We start from the raw sequence: 16,938 nt of genomic DNA, 5'->3' as shown, positions 1-16,938 counted from the left end.
TGATACTCCATAATAGTGATGACGTATACAATGAAGTAATATGAATTCGTTTTTTTTTATTTTATTAATCTGATTTAAGTGTTATGTGTTTATTCAATTCTGATGTAAGTGCTATGTGACCTAAAAAATATTTTTGTTTTGTGTACATCATTAATTAAGGAGACGAATCATTCTGTTCCACCTCAATCATGCTAGAAATCAATGTGATTTGGGTGCCTCATCGTTTCGTGTTCGGGGGATCTCAATGTTTTAATTGCCTATACATATCGTTTCGTGTTCGGTTGTATGATAAATCATGTGATCTGCGTGCTTTAACCATTTCGTGTTCGGGGGGTGGCGGTGTTTCGAGGTACCCATATTTACCGTTCCGTGTTCAGATACATGAGGAACTAATGATAAATATGTATGTTTATGCATGATGTGTGGTAACCGATTGATCCTCCATAATAATGATTGAGTATACAACGAAATATTTATGAGTTCATTTTCTGATTTGTGTATTTATCTTCTGATTCGTGTATCTATTTTTGGTAAGTGTATACAATATATGTTTTGTTATATAAATAAAACTATATACTGTATGTAATATGTTCTGATTTCATAATATTATTTATTGGGATATTTTATTTTATTTTTTTTTCACCATTTAGATATCGAAGATAGTGCTGATGAAAAAAAAATTATAAAACTATACCTTGAGATTAAGGTTACTACTTTATGCATTTAGTTTGTAATGTAAGCATATGTTTATGTTTATGTTTACATTTAATGAATGTAACACTTATACGACTCTGTTATGATTAATAAAGTTAAATTACTTTACTTAATTCGAGTTTATGTAATTTAAATATGCTCCGATCATTGCTTTGTAAGACGAGATATGGTCCATGACAATTTCAAACAATAGAAAGATTCACATGAATGATACAAAAAACTTTCCTCATGAAACTTATCATTACTACTATGCTCCTAGAAATGTAAAATATTTTGAGCAACCTGTAAGCATTTGTGATCCTTACGTCAATACTCAGGGATTAGAGATAGTTCAGTTGTTGCCTAACCCAATATCGGCTGAATATGGTTACCCAACCAAAAAAGGGATGGTTTGGGTTGGTGTTCTAAGGACTTGGGAGCTTCATATTGGTGGTTAGGCAAGCAAACTTCACTTTGATCAAGTTCGAATATTTTACTCTTTTTTAGTTATAAAACTAAATCTAAATGTTGACTTTTTATTACTTTCGTATTATTTCAGGATCTAAGTAAGCCTCCTGCTAGAAGAATCTGGGCATTCATTAATTTGGGTATTGTAATTTTTGTGAGTGATCAAGAGGAAGTTGCAAAGTGAACACTATAAAACTTTGATGTTATTCTCACATAATCTCCCCATCCCACCTTTTCTATTTATTTTTATTTTTATTTCACTTTTTGTTTCATGCTAAAGTAGTCAATTTTAGCAAGACAATCTTATCTTTAAAATTTTAGTATTCTCCACGTATTATAAACTAGAAAGATTAACAGTTTTTTGAAAATAAATATTTATTTCTTTTTTAGTTAAGTATATTTTAATTTCTTTTTATCCGAAAGCAAATAAAACTTAAAAGTTTTTTCTAAATCTATTATTAAATTTTGTCTTTATTTGATTATAAAATAAATTGGATTTGAATATGATCTTCTTCTTTTTTTTTTTAAAAAAAAGGCTATCTATGATGTCAATTTTTTTACAAGGAAGCAGAACTCACCCACCAAACTTCTTGTTGGAGTGTGGTTTAATTACCATGTGGATCAAGGTGAAAATGTTGCAGATCTCAACCACTTAAAGTTCACATGCCATCTACTATTTACCAATGAAGCAGAAACATTTCAAAAGCTCTTGAAGCTTTTTGCTTTGATCTAATTACCCTTTTTTACTTCATTTTTGCCTTTCTCTATAAGCATTAGATATCCAATGAGGAGAAAAAAAAAACATTTTCACTACTATTTTTCTTTTTCGAATTTTTTCAAATTATTATCAGAAAGTCAATTGAAGTAAAAAGTTAAGAGAGAACTGAAGCTCCTTAGCTATAGCACTTTAAAAAAAAAAAAAAATTGTTTAAAAAGAGCAGTGGTCTTGGTAGCTAGCCACCATTGCCATATGTAAGAGGAGAGAGTAAAACGTGTATAAAACAGAAAGTTGAAACCTAATTTTCTTGGAGTTGGAGTATAAGTTCCAGTTCCCTGGCTGGCATTTTTCTAGAAAATTTTATCTACTACAAACTATGGATTGATTAAGTCTGCAAACTAAATTTACCACAGAGATCTAATGATAAAATTACCTAAATCATAAGCTATGTTCATGAATTTGAGCAGCAATGAATCCTCCATCTCATGAACAGCAATGAATCCACCATCTCTTGAAATCAATCAATTTATGTTCAATTGGAGCAGCAAGCTGTAATCACAGTCAAATTCAAGATCATATATTCAGTTTCTAATAATAATAATAAAAAATGTTATTTGAAACTGAAGGGGCTATCAAGTGCTAGGCAGAGAGCTCTTGTTCTATCTTGGCTGCAGCTAATGATGCAAAATATGGATTGATCAACATCAATGCGAAATATGAATTGATAAGCGTCAATGTGAAATGCATCAACTTAGTCATAATACCCAAAAGAATGACACTAGCACTTCCAACATATCTTCTCTTTCATTACTTTTTGAGAACAGAACTACCATGTCTAATACTTGTCGCAGAAGAGAAAGAACGAGAAATTGACATTCAAAGGCTATGTTTAGGTGGAAATATTTAATAAATTGATAACAATTGATTTGATGGTCTATGTTTATCATTTCCTAGTAGAATTTGCATCCTCTACTAGTTAAACTAAACGTGATTTGCAAATAAATTGCATAAATTTCAAGATTTGTTCCAATCATACCGTAACTTTTCTTTTGTAATCACAAGAATACATGTGAAAGGAGGGATTTCCCAGTTTTATCACAAGAAATTACTGTAGAAATTCAAGACGTCTGATTCACTGTTGGAGATCAATCAAATAGTTTTATGAAAAAAAAATGGAAGAATGTGAGAGAGGAAGATGTACCCATGTCATAATACCGAATGATGTTTGAATACCAGTATTGGTTCGTTTAGTTCAATTACTACTCAATTTTTATTTTATTTCTTTGCTTAAATTATGATTTTGATATATAGAATTGAATTACTGATTTTAAGTTTGAATTATTTATACCAAGTAGGAATTGGAAATTAGTTCAGCAATTAAATTAAAAAAAGAATAGGGACGGAATGGATGATAATTTATCAAGAAAGATACTATAATCTATGTAGGATCAAAGATGTCCAAGAATAGGAACCCAGATGAGAAAATAAATTCTCTGTTGATATTTTTTGTTTTGCATTGCATAGATGGTGTAAACTGAAAATAATACGGAACAGAATTGACCTAATCATAAACAAACAAGGAGGTCCGACGAAAGATTAAAGAAGAGACAGAAGAGAAATGAAATTAATATACCTGTTATCTTCATCAGTCCAGCATAGAGATTGATTACAGTCTAGTTCAACTTGAAAAGCTTCTCCACCAAGTTTATGGTCGAGTTTACCAGATTCTATGAACTGCAAATCTTCCAAAAGAATCACATAATGTTTCTGCACATCCTCCGCACTCTTCTCTCCACCAACCATGGCAGCCACCAGCTCCCATCGATCTGGTACTTGTTCATCCACCATTGTTAAAGCCAGTTCAAATAGCTTGTTCTCTTCCCAACTCCAACCGCAGAATATGTTCGGAAAGCTATCCATGTCGCTAAACCAGAGGTTTGATTCTTTGGAGAAATTGTAAAAAAATTTGAATTTACATTTGCTTGGAAGGAGAGAGAGGAGAATCTTTTCAGATTCCTAGCCGGATTCTCTCTACCAGAGTCTAGCACACTTCTTGTTTAGGAGATGTCAGATATACATCATTTAAAACGTATGATATCCCAGTTAATGAGCAGGAAATCTTCTCTTTCTAGTTCAATCTGCGTTTTCTTTTTTTATAAAGGGATGTTTGGGTGACAGACCAGATCCGAGTCTAACAAAAAATTCTGTTTCTTCATTTTTTTTTTTTTTTTATAAAAAGACTCCTGAACAGGAAATCAATCATAAAAAATAGACAAAACCCAAATACTTATCCAATCCCTTTCTTGCAAGACCTAGAATCTATTTCCTTCCCAATTATAGTGTTGGGTTCAAAGAGGAAATACCTTATCACATGTAATTCAAGTCAAACTTAGAGATCATAAAACCACTAATAGAAAAAGAAAGAGACATTTCACCTTAATCCAATCAATTTTATAAACTTTTTACCTTGAAAGTGAAGAAAGAGACTTCTGTGGGCAGGATTGAGTATTACTTGATTTTTCTAAATTTCCAATTACCCCTTTTTTTTTAGTTGGCTAAGAAATAGAAAGGCTTAGAAGCAACAAAAATGTTTCCCCCCCCCCCCCAAAAAAAAAAAAAAAAAAAAAAGATAAAAAATAGTTATCCTAACTGGATGCCTTAGCACTTGGTAGTGAAATTTGAAAAACTAATCCAAACCCACTCTTTTTCCATTTTTCCTGCAGTAAGGTATAGCTTTTAGATTTGTATATACTGACCTGTCTCCTTCAATCCGGACACTAATGGACCCAGAGGGATTTGCATCGTATCTTTTAGCTTCCACTGTGGGCATAACATATACATATCGCCACTATATAGGCATAGCCATGTAGACATATTTCATATGTAAAAGAAATAAAGAATATCTCCCCTAACTACCAAACCAAACTTGAAGCAACCAAAAATGCTAGGAAATGACAATTACATCCAATCACTCTACCTAATCATAATTGATGACTTCAGCATCAACTTACAATGATTTTGTCAATTCATTCTCTATAATTTTCTTCTAGGTAGGCTGTCGATAATAACAATTCAAAATTAACTCCACTTGACAATCAATATTACGTCCATATCAGAGTTTGGGCCCATTGGATTATGCAACTAATACTGCTAAGCTGACACTGACACCGGCCTCTTGTCAGCTTTGAAATCCTTGCTAGGCAGACGAAAAATGACATGCACAACTATAGAAGTTACCCCACTCGCATTACCTTCTGCAAGTCTACAAGTTACCCAGTTTGGTAACTTCCCCATACTGCGTTTCCAACCAGCTCAAGCTGGACACGTTTTTTTAAACAGTCCAAGAGACAGAATATATTGGATAGAACATTACAAATAATTAACATACAACCTGTGATACATCAAAGTAGCATCCTGTTCTTAAAAAAACGTAAAATGACTTTCTATTGGGAAGCGAATGATGCAATTGCATCCATTTCATGCTGCAAGAGAAGAGCATCAATAAAGACATCTAGATCCTCGCCCTGCATAACATCATCTATGGCGTGATGAGTGATGCCAATACGATGGTCTGTGACTCGTCCTTGAGGAAAATTGTATGTTCTAATACGTTCAGATCGATCACCACTTCCAATCTGTTAAGGCGACAATAGCTCTGCATCAATGATGAAATGAAAAAGGAACGACTGATTTTTGTATGGAAGTCATCATACCTGCTCTGATCGAAGTTTCGATCGGGTTATGTGAACTCTAGACCTTTCCATTTCATATAGCTTTGCACACAGCACTTTCAGAGCTTTGGCCTTGTTCTGTGGAAGAACCAAACCGTACAGGAAACAAAAATCAAGGGGTCAAAAGCCAAAAGGGTAAATACTGTCCAATAAGGCATGAATATTGCAATAGAATGCTTGCTTACCTTTCATATTAATGCGACAATATGGCATATATATTACAATAGAATGCTCGGGCACCACTTATATTAATGCAACAATAATGCACATCACGACAACACAAATGAATACAAGGATTAATTCCCCTTAACTACATAGAACTGTCTCATATAATTACACCCAGCAGAAATGCAGATATTATCAGTGATTTAAAAGGAACCAGACAATATGCTTTTGGCTTGTTGTGTATCAACATGGAAAAGAGTGCCAAAAGCAGCACCTAATCTCAAGTTAAATAGACAAAATAGCAACTTATAACCTGTTTGTTTCAATTGTTACTGAACTCCTTTAATTACGTTAATAGAATATTGACTTCCTTTACTTAATTACTACGATATTCTTGACATTTAATATTAGGTCATACTTTTTCATATTTGAATCAATTAATATTAGGAATTCCTAACCAGAATTCCTCGTCGATGGGTTTTTAATAAATTTAGCCAAAAGAAATCAGTGGGAGAATTGAATGATTCAAACATTAGGATTATTATAAAATTCTATTTATCAAGCATATTCTAGTAAAGTAAAAGACTGTTGCAGGAATTGACCAAACAGGTCATTATCATTAAAGCATTTACAATCTAGAATTCATATCTCTGAATGATTCACATAACAGGAAAAGAAGTTTTATTTCAAAAGAAAAAAAAAAAAAAAGAATAGGCACAATTGTACATGAAAAAGTAATATGAGAACAGGATTTTTCATTTTTATATTTTTACAGACTAGCACATAAAATAACAAAATAACAAGAGAGCAGGCCATAAGCATATACCATAAATAATAAACTATCAGACCATTAATAACCTTTGGTGTTAGATCATTCAATATGCAAAGGAGTTCTCAGTGCAACCAAGGGAAAAAAATATCCAAAAGCAGCAGCATAGCTGTTAATTATCATAATAATTATCTTCCAGTAAACAGAAACAAAAGGCACTTTATGCCTGAAAGCATGTATATTCAAGAAATTCTAAACTGCTTTAGGAGTATCTTTACCATATGTTGTGATCTTTCATCTTGTATGGACACTGTCATCCCAGTGGGCAAATGTGTCATTCTAACAGCACTATTTGTGGTATTTGCATGCTGACCACCAGAACCGCCAGATCTGTAAGTATCAATCCTCAAATCCTCGTTCCTCAACTGGATATCTACCTATAGAAATCACAAAAATGACTAAGTGACAGAGGATTTGTTTATCTTACTTCCAGTACTCCACTATAACATAACTGATGGAATAACAAAAATATAGACCTAAAATTGAAATAATGTCCCTGTATGTACAAATGAGCATCTGCTGCCAGCCTCTAATGACTAAATGCAAATATCTGATAATTGCACTGTAGCTCAGACAAAAATTCATAAAATATCCAACTTTAAGCCAATTACCTCATCAGCCTGTGGGAGTATGGCAACAGATACAGCACTGGTATGAATACGTCCAGACTTCTCTGTTAGAGGTACTCGCTACCAAAGCAGAATTGTTAGTAACTGCAGCTAGAAGTCACATTTTGTGAGGTTAATAGGAGGTAGGAAAACCTGAACTCTGTGAATTCCACTTTCAAATTTTAGCTTCCCATAAACACCAGGTCCGGAAATTGCAGCACTAGCTTCCTGGCGAGGAGAATGAGACTTTAAAAAACACAGCAACAGAAAGGCACGATTCTGTATGAAATGTCTACAACATAAAGTTCCAAACTAGATGCATTGTCATTAATTGGGACAACTAGCAACAGACGAAAGACATACTTTATATCCTTTCAAGTCAGATTCAGTTACATCTACGACTTCAAATTTCCAACCAATCTTCTGCGAGTATCTCTCATACCTAATGTAATTCAAACCATATTAAAATTTTTCAAATGGCAAGGTGCAAAAACTAGAAATAAGCTAAAACAAATTCTTCTACAGCTTCTAACTATGCCACGGTAACTTACATTTTATATATGTCCATTGCAAACAAAGAAGCCTCTTCGCCTCCAGTTCCTGATTAACACCTTTATCAAAATTCAAGAGAAGGAAAACATTTTCTAAGAGGCAGGCTAACTGCCTAAACAATTGCTTCCCATGCGATTTAACTCAAAGGGTAACATCAAAACATATCCTTGCACTTTTATATTTATGTCAAATTGAACATCACATTTTTAATTGTATCAAACTAAAATGCATTTTCTGTTAATAATTTCCATTAAAGTTAACAGCATTCTACTTTTTTATCATTTAAATAAAAAATAATTGTCATATTTTTTTTTATAAAAAGCTTGGTTACCCTTTCTTTAAACCGCCATCATTATTCCTCAAATTTCTCTATCTTCAGCACTTTATTGTTCTGCCTCAAACTCGGTTACAAAAATTTCAAGCAGAAGCTTAAAATTTCTCCTATTTAGTAAGAACAAAGTCAAAATTTTCATGAAACCCAGTGATGCAAAGATGGATCTCTCATCTGCACAATGGTGCTTGCTGTGACTTCTGCTGGAAGCAAATATCTGCTCCATGATATTAAGTTTGAGTATCGTCTCTACCTTATCTTCACCATTAAAGTTTACATGGATTGCCATTGGATAAAGAAACTTTGACTTTTTGGAGAAAAAAAAGAACACAGCAAGATGATTTCTGCATGTTGATTTATTGGGCTGCTTTGTTATGGGTTTCTTTCGGTTAAGGTTGAAGAAGATTTTTCTTTTTTTGGTGGGGGCTGGTGGTTGGTGGTTGTCAGTTTGAAATAAAGAACAAGATATGTACATTAGCATGAGCTAAAGAAGGAAGAGAGATAAAAGAGAAGGTAGAAATGGAAAAAAAAAGAGCAAAAATAAGAGAAATGAGTTTATTCTGTTCTTTCGAATGATATTTTAAATTTAATTAGTAAAAAACTAGAGTTCTGCTAATTTAATTGTAAAAAACGAGAATTCTGTAAATTATAACAGAAATTATCGACAGATGTTATTCATACGTTGTAATAGTTTGAGGTGCATACTCATATAATAGAAATGAAAGGTGCAATTTCATATAAATGCAAAAGCGTGAGGGTATTTTGACATTATCCCTTAATTTAACATTTCTTACCTGCTCTTACCTCCAGAATACAGTCCCTCTCATCAGCATCATCCTTAGGAAGTAATGCCCTCAGCAACAAATTCTGCAGTCTTTTCTCTTCTTCCATGGCCCCACCCAACTCCTCAGTTGCCATAGCAAGCATGTCTTTGTCATTAGGGAATTCAGCTACCAGTGACTTCAACCCATGAATCTCCTGCATGAAAAAAAAAGAAAAAGAAAAGAAAAGCAAAAAGTATCAAGCAGCTGCTTCTGAGCCAGTCACAAGAATCACTTAAAACAAGCAAAAATACAAAGATATGAACAACCTTGAAAGGATCTGTACAAGATACATACCAACATCCAACGGAATGTTAGGATTTGATGTAGAATGGATCAGGTTTTGATTGCCTATATAGATTAGAAACTATAATCCTGAAAGTAAAAACTACTGGACTATTACGAGCGTGATATTACAGTTGTAGTAACTTTAGCATTTCACCATTATTAGTTTTTAGTTTTCCTATTTGTATTACTAATATTATTTTCTAATTCTATAAGTATTAATATTTCTTAGTTTAATCTTATTTAGAAAAGGTCACTAAGAAGCATTATGTAAGATGTCTATAATCTTGTTCCTAAAATTCCTAAGTAGATAAATTAATTGTAATTTATTATATCAAGATTGCTTATAGAAATGTGTCTTTTAAGTTAAAGCACTCACATACTTAAAAAATAAATAATTATGTATAAGCAAGCAAATAAGTAACTTAAATGAATGAAAAAACAAGCACCCATAAAAGTTAGATAGAACACTTAATACTTTTCTTGCTTGAAGTTACTTTTAAGCACCTCACAAACACCCTTTTATTTGCTAAACAGGTGGACTGAAACAGAATATTTAAAATTACTTATAAGCACCCAATGAGCAATTCCATACATACTTAGTATCTCATAAATTGAAGTCGTCGTCTGGATAAAAGACTGATGCAATTCCATCTCTTGCCAAGATTAACCAAAAATCAGGACATAGGTTTCTCCGTTTAGTTTTATATGTTCCTTAGCTCAGATCTGGTTATAGGTTTCAACTGTTGTTAGAATTGCACGTTGGATTCAAAATCAAAACAATTTAAATTGTACGGTTGAATCGCAATAAATCAAGTATAAAAGACGAAAAAATAATTCATTGAACGAACCAGAATTGAATTATTTGATTGATTCTAGTTAAAGACTCGTTGGTCAAATTCAATTCAATTGACTGTAAGGTGGATCTAGAAATTGAAATAAAAAATAGTTTTCTAATTTTTAAGATGCTTTTTGACATGAAATGTGGAAAAATAAAAACAATTTCTTTTACTTTTGACTTTTTTTTTCTAAAAAAAGGAAAGACATTCCATTTTCATCTATTTCCCTAGTTTTTCTAAAGCTTCAAACATATTTACACCATTTAATTTAAAAATATGCACCTTTTTGGTTCTCTGCAATACCAGCAATATATAATTTTAAATTTCTTAAATATCTTACCTTTAAATACTGTTTATTTGTATAATATATATGTGGCAGCAAATTATGATTTATTAACTATGTTTTAGGTCTTCATTTTGATTCCTGATTCTCGATTTAAAAAATTGGGATTCCAATTCATAGTTTGTATCCAATTCAACAATTGTACTTTTGACAAAAGAAAAATATGCTTCTGCAATGCTCTAGCTCTCTGACCTATTTTGACTGTAAAATCCGGGTTCATTACGAGAGAATCTGACACTCTCCTCGAGCAAGAAAATTTAAAAAAATTGTCTGAAAGTACTGCACAATAGTTTCTGAATTTCAGAACAGCACTTATATCTTGCAGGAAAGTAAAGGACTTTTCTTCGAGAAACAGGAAAGTAGAAAATAACTGACAGATGATGAGAATAACTGACAAAGAAACTAGAACACAGTTCAATAGTTTAGAACACAATATCAGAGTGCTTAACTCTGACCAAAAACCTTCTTCGCACATGAGTAAATCCCTTGAAGATCCTAACACCAAATGGAATAATTTCCGTAAGCAAATCTGATTGAATTACTTTTTAACAGCGTGCCTATAAGAGTATATTTTATGAGTAAAGAACCAACATAAATGTCAAACCCAATTATCCAACAACTCTATGCAGCTAAATAGCTACTTATATAGTTGAACTGATAATAACAAACACCCAGGTGAACAATGGGCAAGAAAGGCTTAGAGTTACAAGTGTATATGCACACTCGTGGACCACAAATCTTTTAGATGCATAGACCAGTCCTCCCTTGAATTTTTAATTATTTGGGCTATATCCCTTGTTCCAGACATGCTTGCCATTCTACTTGCATATAATATAAAGATAGTAAAACAGCACATACTGGACTCAGCGAGATCAAATTTGAATAATTTTGGAAATGGAGTGTGTTCATCAAATAGAAGCTGATCATAGAGCCAAAGCAATTCATTACCTTTTGCTTGGTCCTTAGCTCATTTATAAGGTCCATGGAATCCCTCAACTTCCGCAACTCTTTATTAGATCTTGAATACTCTGCTGGCGAGGCCTCTGGCTGTCTTCAACCAACACCACAATTCAGATATCAAAAAATCCATTATGGGCATTATACAACCAGAAAAATATTGTCGTAGAAAGAGGAATCATTAATTACCTTATTTATGAGATTTTCTAGAAGAGTGCTCCTGTGCTCAATAGCTGATAGTTTCTGTTCCATGATCTTAACAAGGTCCTCAGATAAGTAAGGTTGCGTTTCTGCCATTTAAATTTCCAAAGGCTCATGTACAACCAAAAAATTCCATAATCAAAACAAGGTCACCAGATAAAGCTTTGTCATTACAGAATTACAGGAATAGAAGTAAGGCCTCTTTCTCTTCAACATGTAGGGGAAAAAAAAAAAAGAAAAAATCCCGATCATATAGGAATGCTCAAAACTACTCATTTTAAAGAGAAACTGGCAGTTTATTCTAGTTTTCCTTTACGTACAGTTCTTGACTTTCTTTTGGTTTATAATTCATTTTGTCAACTACATCCATGGGAAAGAAAAAGAAAGAACGGAACAAGACGTTGTAAGGAAGTGAACTCCGAATGAAATAAGTGACCTAAGTTTGATTCGGCAAAACCACCGTAACCAAACTTCTAACTAGAAAATTATCAGTTAAAAACCCGTCAATTGACTACAACTATGCCTGGAAGCTAGGGTTTCCAAAACCTACAATCAGACTCCAAGAACGAAACAATCATCTAACTTTATCAGATCATGAAGTTAACAAGGAAGAGGAAGAACGCACCACTAGAGTACCGCCGAATAATTGAAAGAGAATTGTTGGCTAAAGCAGATAGAAGAAACGGTCTTTGATAGCAAGGATTTGCATGTGAAATTGCGGACACAGATTGAAAGTGCTTCAGTACACGAATCAAGTAACTCCAAGAGAACGCTCCAGTCTGCATGATCATGTTCCTCTTTGAAAGTTTCTGTCAAAGCGAAATTACGAGTTACTGCAGATTGAAGCGGCGAATATGGGATCCATTTTATACGAAATGAAAGAATGAAATTCCTCTTTGAAAGGAGTTGGTTTAATTAAAATAATAATAATAATAATAATTTAATAAAACAAAAAACAAATTTTATTTCATCCAATTAATAATCAATAAACCAAATATTATGTATAAAAGTCCAATATATCATATTAATTTCATTACAAATTTACAATCACTACCATTTATTCAGTTTCCATTTGTTGTTAATTGTTTAAAAAATAAAAATTAATAATTCCTCAGTTTGTAAATTGCTTTGGTTTGATTCAATAGAATCAAAACTGAATGGACAGTTTTTCTCGTCTTATATATTACTGATCAAATATTTAGACAAAAAAAAAAAAAAAAGATAAATATAAACAAATTCTTTCAGGCGCTTTAATTAAGTCAGTAGACTTCTAAAGTAACAAGAAAAGTTCTACAGGTATAAAAATTATATTCTGGATAATATTATACCTTTACCCTTTTTTATTAATTAATAAAAAAAAAAAAAAAAGAAAGAGAAACTCTAAGAAGCTCCCATTGCAAAATCTAAAAGATTATCCAGTAAGATAAAATTTGATAGTATTAATTTATTATTATAGAAATATGATAAATTACTAATTCAAAGGGCTAAATACTAAATTTAATAAGAAGAATCATTATCAAACTAGAAGTCCACAATCTAAATTTACAATATTCTTTTTATTTCACTCTTGAACTAAAACTTCTTTGTATATAAATTATTCTCTAGTCCCTCTCAGATTTTATTTATTTCCAAACAAAAATTAGGCAGAGAGTAAAGAAAAAGTTTCATCCTAAAGGTACTCTTTTGATTTCTTACATTATTAGCGTAATTGTTATATATGAATTTTTATGACTTGAATTCACTTTACTTCATGTGCTAACGTAATTTGTGTTTCGTAATCTGTTGTGATCTTTATTTTTGATCACATTTTACCCACATTAATCACGTCCCGAACTCATTCCCCGCACTTCCCCCTCCCTCGAATGCGTCCGGGTTCTGTTCTTCTCAGATTCTCATCTCACTTGTACCTGTTCTGCTTTCACGCATGGAGTTTAAATTCCAAACTCAGGCTCACAATACCGGGATATACTTATAGAGATTTACCATGCAAGATCTACACCGATTTATTTGAAAGGCCCTATAATCACCATACACACACGCTACGAATGAATTAATTCAAGATAAAAATAAAACTAAAACTAAAAACTTGACCGGAGTCACGGGTTCCCGGCAACTCACCGACACCACGGGCTGGGTCTCTAAAGAGTTTCCCGTCAGAACCTGACTACTTCAACCCGTGAAAATCGGGTCCCAATACGCAACGCAACTCTCGGCTCGCCGAAGACACGGTGAAAGAAGAAAGAGGTAAAGTTACCTGTCTCGGCGTCGAGGTTCGTCTCTCGGTCACGGCTCCTCCTTTTCCCCTGTCCCTCTGCCTCCGCGACGCTTCCCTTCTTCTTCTCCGGCCTCGCTCTTCCCCTCCTTCTCTCCTCTCTCTAGCTCCCGCCGTCCGATCTCCTCATAACGATTCTGAACCGTTGGATTAGTCGGGGTTCTTTAGTCTTTTAAAGCTTTTTAAATCTCGGTAGATCCCGCGATCTGGGTAGTCATCTTGTCTTTTCATCTCGGCCGTCCACTTCGCGCGCTATAGACCGTTCATCCTGCGTCTTCATATGGACCGTTCGTTCAGGCGGGAATGGCCCTTGTCCGTCAAGATCCGGTCCTCGTATGAGAACCGCTGGATCGACATCTAAACGGTGAAATCATGGCCGTTCATTTTCGGATCACGCCGCTTGTACGCACGCGTGGCCGAACGGCCTGTCGCGGTTTGTCACTGAGGTGTCCAACACTTCCAGAATTTATGTTTTGGCCCCCTTTTTTGAAACGTCAATTCATTTAGGTTCTTTTAATTTACTTAAGGCCCCTAAAATTTAAAATTTTCTTCATTAAAGCCTCCAAAGCCTTTAATTTATAATTCAAATTTATTTCTATTATAAAAATTAATTTAGTTAATTTACAACAATTTAATTATTTTTACATATAATTACATACTTAATTGGGGTCATGGTGTTATACACAGAAATCTTTATTATTAGTAACTTGAGTATTCATCATTATTAGTTTTTAGTTTTCCTATTTATGTTACTCATATTATTTTCTAATAATTCTATAAATATTAATATTTCTTAGTTTAATCTTATTTGGAAAATGTCACTAAGAAGCATTTTGCAAGATGCCTATATTCTTTCCTAAAATCCCTAAGTAGATAAATTAATCGTAATCGTAATTTCACTAACACTTCAACTTTGTTGCAGGAGAACAATGATGATAGAGAAAAAGGAATTATGCATGGTGATTGTGTTAGTAATAAATTTTTTAATATTGAGCGCTGAAGGTGTGCGAGAGATGCCATATATATCAGCTGTGGGAGACCCGGGAATGAAAAGAGATGGGTTGAGAGTGGCATTTGAAGGTTGGAACCAATGCAATGAAGTTGGTGAAGAAACTCCTGGTATGGGCAGCCCAAGAGCTGCAGATTGCTTTGATCTCTGGACTAAGCAAAACCCAATTAAAAAAGGTTACTACTTTATAATATTTAACCTCTTAATTCGTTCATTCTTTATATTTTATATGTATTAATTTTTTCCTGAATGACAGAATACTTGTTAAAACACAAGGTATCGGAAAAAGATAACAAGCTTGGGGTGGGTATGCCATTCCCTGGTGTTGGTTCAGCAATGAACAACACAGACCTATACGCAGCGAAGAAAGAATTATACCTTGGTTCTTTGTGTGAAGTTCCAGATTTTCCAAGACCATGGAATTTTTGGATGGTTATGCTTAAAAATGGAAACTACGATACAGAATCAGGGTTGTGCCCAGAAAATGGGAAAAAGACAGGACCATTTAGGCCAGGTAGGTTTCCTTGTTTTGGAAAGGGATGTATGAATCAACCCATTTTGAATCATCAGCAAACAGAGTTGTTAAGTGATGATACAATGAGAGGATGGTTTAATGGAAGTTATGAATTGGATGCTAAGATTGGAGATAAGTTTGATAATATCTCATTTTATCAAGTAATTTGGGAGAAGAAAATTGGAACTGGGAGTTGGGTGTTTAAGCATAAGCTCAAAACTTCAGCAAAATACCCTTGGTTGATGTTATACCTTAGAGCTGATGCAACTAGAGGATTTTCTGGAGGTTACCATTATATGACGCGGGGAATGCTCAAAACTGTTAGTACTTTTTTCTCAACTTTTTTTTTTTTTTTTTTTTTTTAAAATTTTCTGCTATTGCGTTTTTGGTAGAATATTGTCTTTTACTATTGGTTGTCGGTTATGTTTCTTCAGCTTCCGGAGTCACCCAATTTCAGAGTTAGATTGACTTTGGATATTAAACATGGAGGAGGACCCAAGAGCCAATTCTACTTGCTAGATATGGGCAGCTGTTGGAAGAACAATGGAGCTCCCTGTGACGGAGATGTACTCACAGATGTAACCAGATACAGCGAGATGATCATCAATCCAGATGTTACATCTTGGTGCAGCCCAGAAGAATTGCAAAACTGCCCACCGTACCATATTACTCCAGACAACAAAAAGATTCTCAGGAATGATACAAAAAACTTCCCTTATGGAGCTTATCATTACTATTGTGCTCCTGGAAATGCAAAATACTTGGAGCAACCTGTAAGTACTTGTGATCCTTACAGCAATCCTCAGGGACAAGAAATAGTTCAGTTGTTGCCTCACCCAGTATGGGCTGAATATGGCTACCCAACCAAAAAAGGGGATGGTTGGGTTGGTGATCCAAGGACTTGGGAGCTTGATGTTGGTGGTTTAGCCAGTAGACTTCACTTTTATCAGGTTTGAACATTTTACTCTTTCTTAGTTGTAAAACTAAATCTAAATGTTGACTTTCTATTGTTTTTATATTGTTTTAGGATCCAGGTACCCCTCCTGCTAGAAGAATCTGGACATCCATTGATTCGGGTACTGAAATTTTTGTGAGTGATCAAGAGGAAGTTGCAGAATGGACTCTTTCAGACTTTGATGTTATTCTCACATAATCTGCCCCATCCCACCTTCTTATCTTTATTTTATTTTTTGGTTCATGTTTTATGGTGCATAGGAACCTAAAGTATTCATTGCTAGCAAGACAATCTTAGCTTTAAAATTTTGGTACAAATTCATCTCCTTGGAAATGAATATTTACTTTCTTTTTTAATTAGGTATATATATATATATATATTTTTATATCTGAATGCAAATAAAACTAACAAGTTTTTCTAAATCCATTATTAGATTCTGTGTCTTTATTTGATTATAAAATAAATAGGATTGAAGATTATCTTCTCATGTTTCTTTTAATTTTAAAAAAGGCTACCTATAATGTTGAGGACAGCCTGTTGTCTTGTGAGGAAGCAGAACTCACCCACCAAACTTCTTGTTGGAGTGTGGTTTAATTACCATGTGGATCAAGGTGAAAATGTTGCAGATCTCAACCACTTAAAGTTCA

The 16,938-nt window shown here is 33.6% G+C and overlaps 3 protein-coding genes across 8 annotated transcripts; 1 reads left to right on the top strand and 2 right to left on the bottom strand.

Moving 5' to 3' along the window:
- Positions 1-2,132: 2,132 nt before the first annotated feature.
- LOC110816244 (protein RADIALIS-like 3) lies at positions 2,133-4,412 on the bottom strand. Its single transcript, XM_022044359.2, has 2 exons — positions 3,513-4,412; positions 2,133-2,428 (listed from the first exon to the last, which is right to left on the bottom strand). The coding sequence occupies exons 1-2, from the start codon at positions 3,797-3,799 to the stop codon at positions 2,401-2,403; spliced, it is 315 nt and encodes a 104-aa protein (XP_021900051.1). The 5' UTR covers positions 3,800-4,412; the 3' UTR covers positions 2,133-2,400.
- Positions 4,413-5,104: 692 nt separating this feature from the next.
- Positions 5,105-13,970, bottom strand: LOC110816222 (Peptide chain release factor 1). 6 transcript variants are annotated; one of them, XM_022044331.2, is made up of 12 exons: positions 13,796-13,970; positions 12,167-12,350; positions 11,530-11,630; positions 11,332-11,430; positions 8,890-9,073; positions 7,764-7,812; positions 7,576-7,654; positions 7,366-7,491; positions 7,216-7,293; positions 6,823-6,981; positions 5,593-5,688; positions 5,105-5,514 (listed from the first exon to the last, which is right to left on the bottom strand). In XM_022044331.2, exons 2-12 carry the CDS (start codon positions 12,330-12,332, stop codon positions 5,323-5,325), a joined length of 1,329 nt encoding a protein of 442 aa, XP_021900023.2. In that variant the 5' UTR covers positions 12,333-12,350; positions 13,796-13,970; the 3' UTR covers positions 5,105-5,322. The 6 variants fall into 6 exon arrangements, with proteins under 6 accessions (XP_021900023.2, XP_088075470.1, XP_088075469.1 ...); XM_088219344.1 differs by having other exon boundaries at positions 13,660-13,799; XM_088219343.1 differs by lacking the exon at positions 13,796-13,970 and having other exon boundaries at positions 12,167-12,432.
- Positions 12,770-16,697, top strand: LOC110816221 (uncharacterized). Its single transcript, XM_022044330.2, has 5 exons — positions 12,770-13,216; positions 14,736-14,998; positions 15,079-15,656; positions 15,771-16,286; positions 16,364-16,697. Exons 2-5 carry the CDS (start codon positions 14,743-14,745, stop codon positions 16,487-16,489), a joined length of 1,476 nt encoding a protein of 491 aa, XP_021900022.2. The 5' UTR covers positions 12,770-13,216; positions 14,736-14,742; the 3' UTR covers positions 16,490-16,697.
- The last annotated feature ends 241 nt before the right edge of the window (positions 16,698-16,938 follow it).

Source organism: Carica papaya, chromosome 5 (assembly GCF_054855325.1).
Source record: "Carica papaya isolate Zhongbai chromosome 5, ASM5485532v1, whole genome shotgun sequence".
Taxonomy (NCBI): domain Eukaryota; kingdom Viridiplantae; phylum Streptophyta; class Magnoliopsida; order Brassicales; family Caricaceae; genus Carica; species Carica papaya.
This window is presented reverse-complemented; position numbering and strand designations above follow the sequence as displayed.